The sequence below is a fragment of the Buceros rhinoceros genome, unplaced genomic scaffold, assembly GCF_000710305.1.
Source record: "Buceros rhinoceros silvestris isolate BGI_N320 unplaced genomic scaffold, ASM71030v1 scaffold23645, whole genome shotgun sequence".
NCBI lineage: Eukaryota > Metazoa > Chordata > Aves > Bucerotiformes > Bucerotidae > Buceros > Buceros rhinoceros.
In genome coordinates this window covers 22,808-23,493 of record NW_010411684.1, presented here as the reverse complement: position 1 = coordinate 23,493, position 686 = coordinate 22,808, and the positions used below count along the sequence as shown (strand labels likewise).

The 686-nt window shown below is 59.0% G+C and overlaps 1 protein-coding gene across 1 annotated transcript in view; it reads right to left on the bottom strand.

Moving 5' to 3' along the window:
• NUP160 (nucleoporin 160kDa) overlaps positions 1–686 on the bottom strand; it is a gene marked incomplete at both ends in the record, with an annotated part of 27,462 nt that overhangs the window by 4,435 nt on the left and 22,341 nt on the right. Inside the window, 1 exon segment of the mRNA XM_010136098.1 lies at positions 8–168. Within this exon segment, the coding sequence (XP_010134400.1) occupies positions 8–168 (161 nt within the window).

Genomic DNA, 686 nt, shown 5'->3' with positions numbered 1-686 from the left:
TTCCTACCACGCCTCCGGCGGCCGGCTGCACTATCCAGGCATACTCAGGACGGATCAACCGTAAGCAGTTCAGAGCAGCGAGGAAACAGTTCCCCTGTTTCTGGAGCCCTCGGAGCGTCCGCACCTCCCTGCCCAGGCGCATCCCGTATTCAAACATCACCGTTCCAGCTGCGGAGAGAAAGGGAACGTGTGAGCCAAGACCCAGGAGAGGCCAAGATGTCAAAGAATCATGGACTGGTTTGGGTGGGAACAGACCTTTAAGGGTCACCTGGTCCAATCCCCTGCAGGGAGCAGGGACATCTGCACCCAGAGCAGGGTGCCCAGAGCCCCGAGGGCCAACCTGACCTGCGATGGTGCCAGGCATGGGGCTTCTCCCACCTCTCCGGGCAACCTGGACCAGGGTCTCACTCTCCTCAGCATCAGCAATTTCGCCTTCTCTCTCATCTGAATCTCCCTCTTTCAGTTTAACCCATCACCCCTTGTCCTGTCACAACATGCCCTGTTAAAAAGTTTGTCCCAGCTTTCTGAGAGGCCCCTTGAAGCACTGACAGGCTGCACTAAGGTCTCCCCGCAGCCTTCTCCTCTCCAGGATGAACCCCCCCCAGCTCTCTCCCCTCTCCTCCCAGAGGGTTCCACCTTCGGGTCACTCCCGGGGCTCCTCTGACACCGCTTCAGCAACGCCAAGT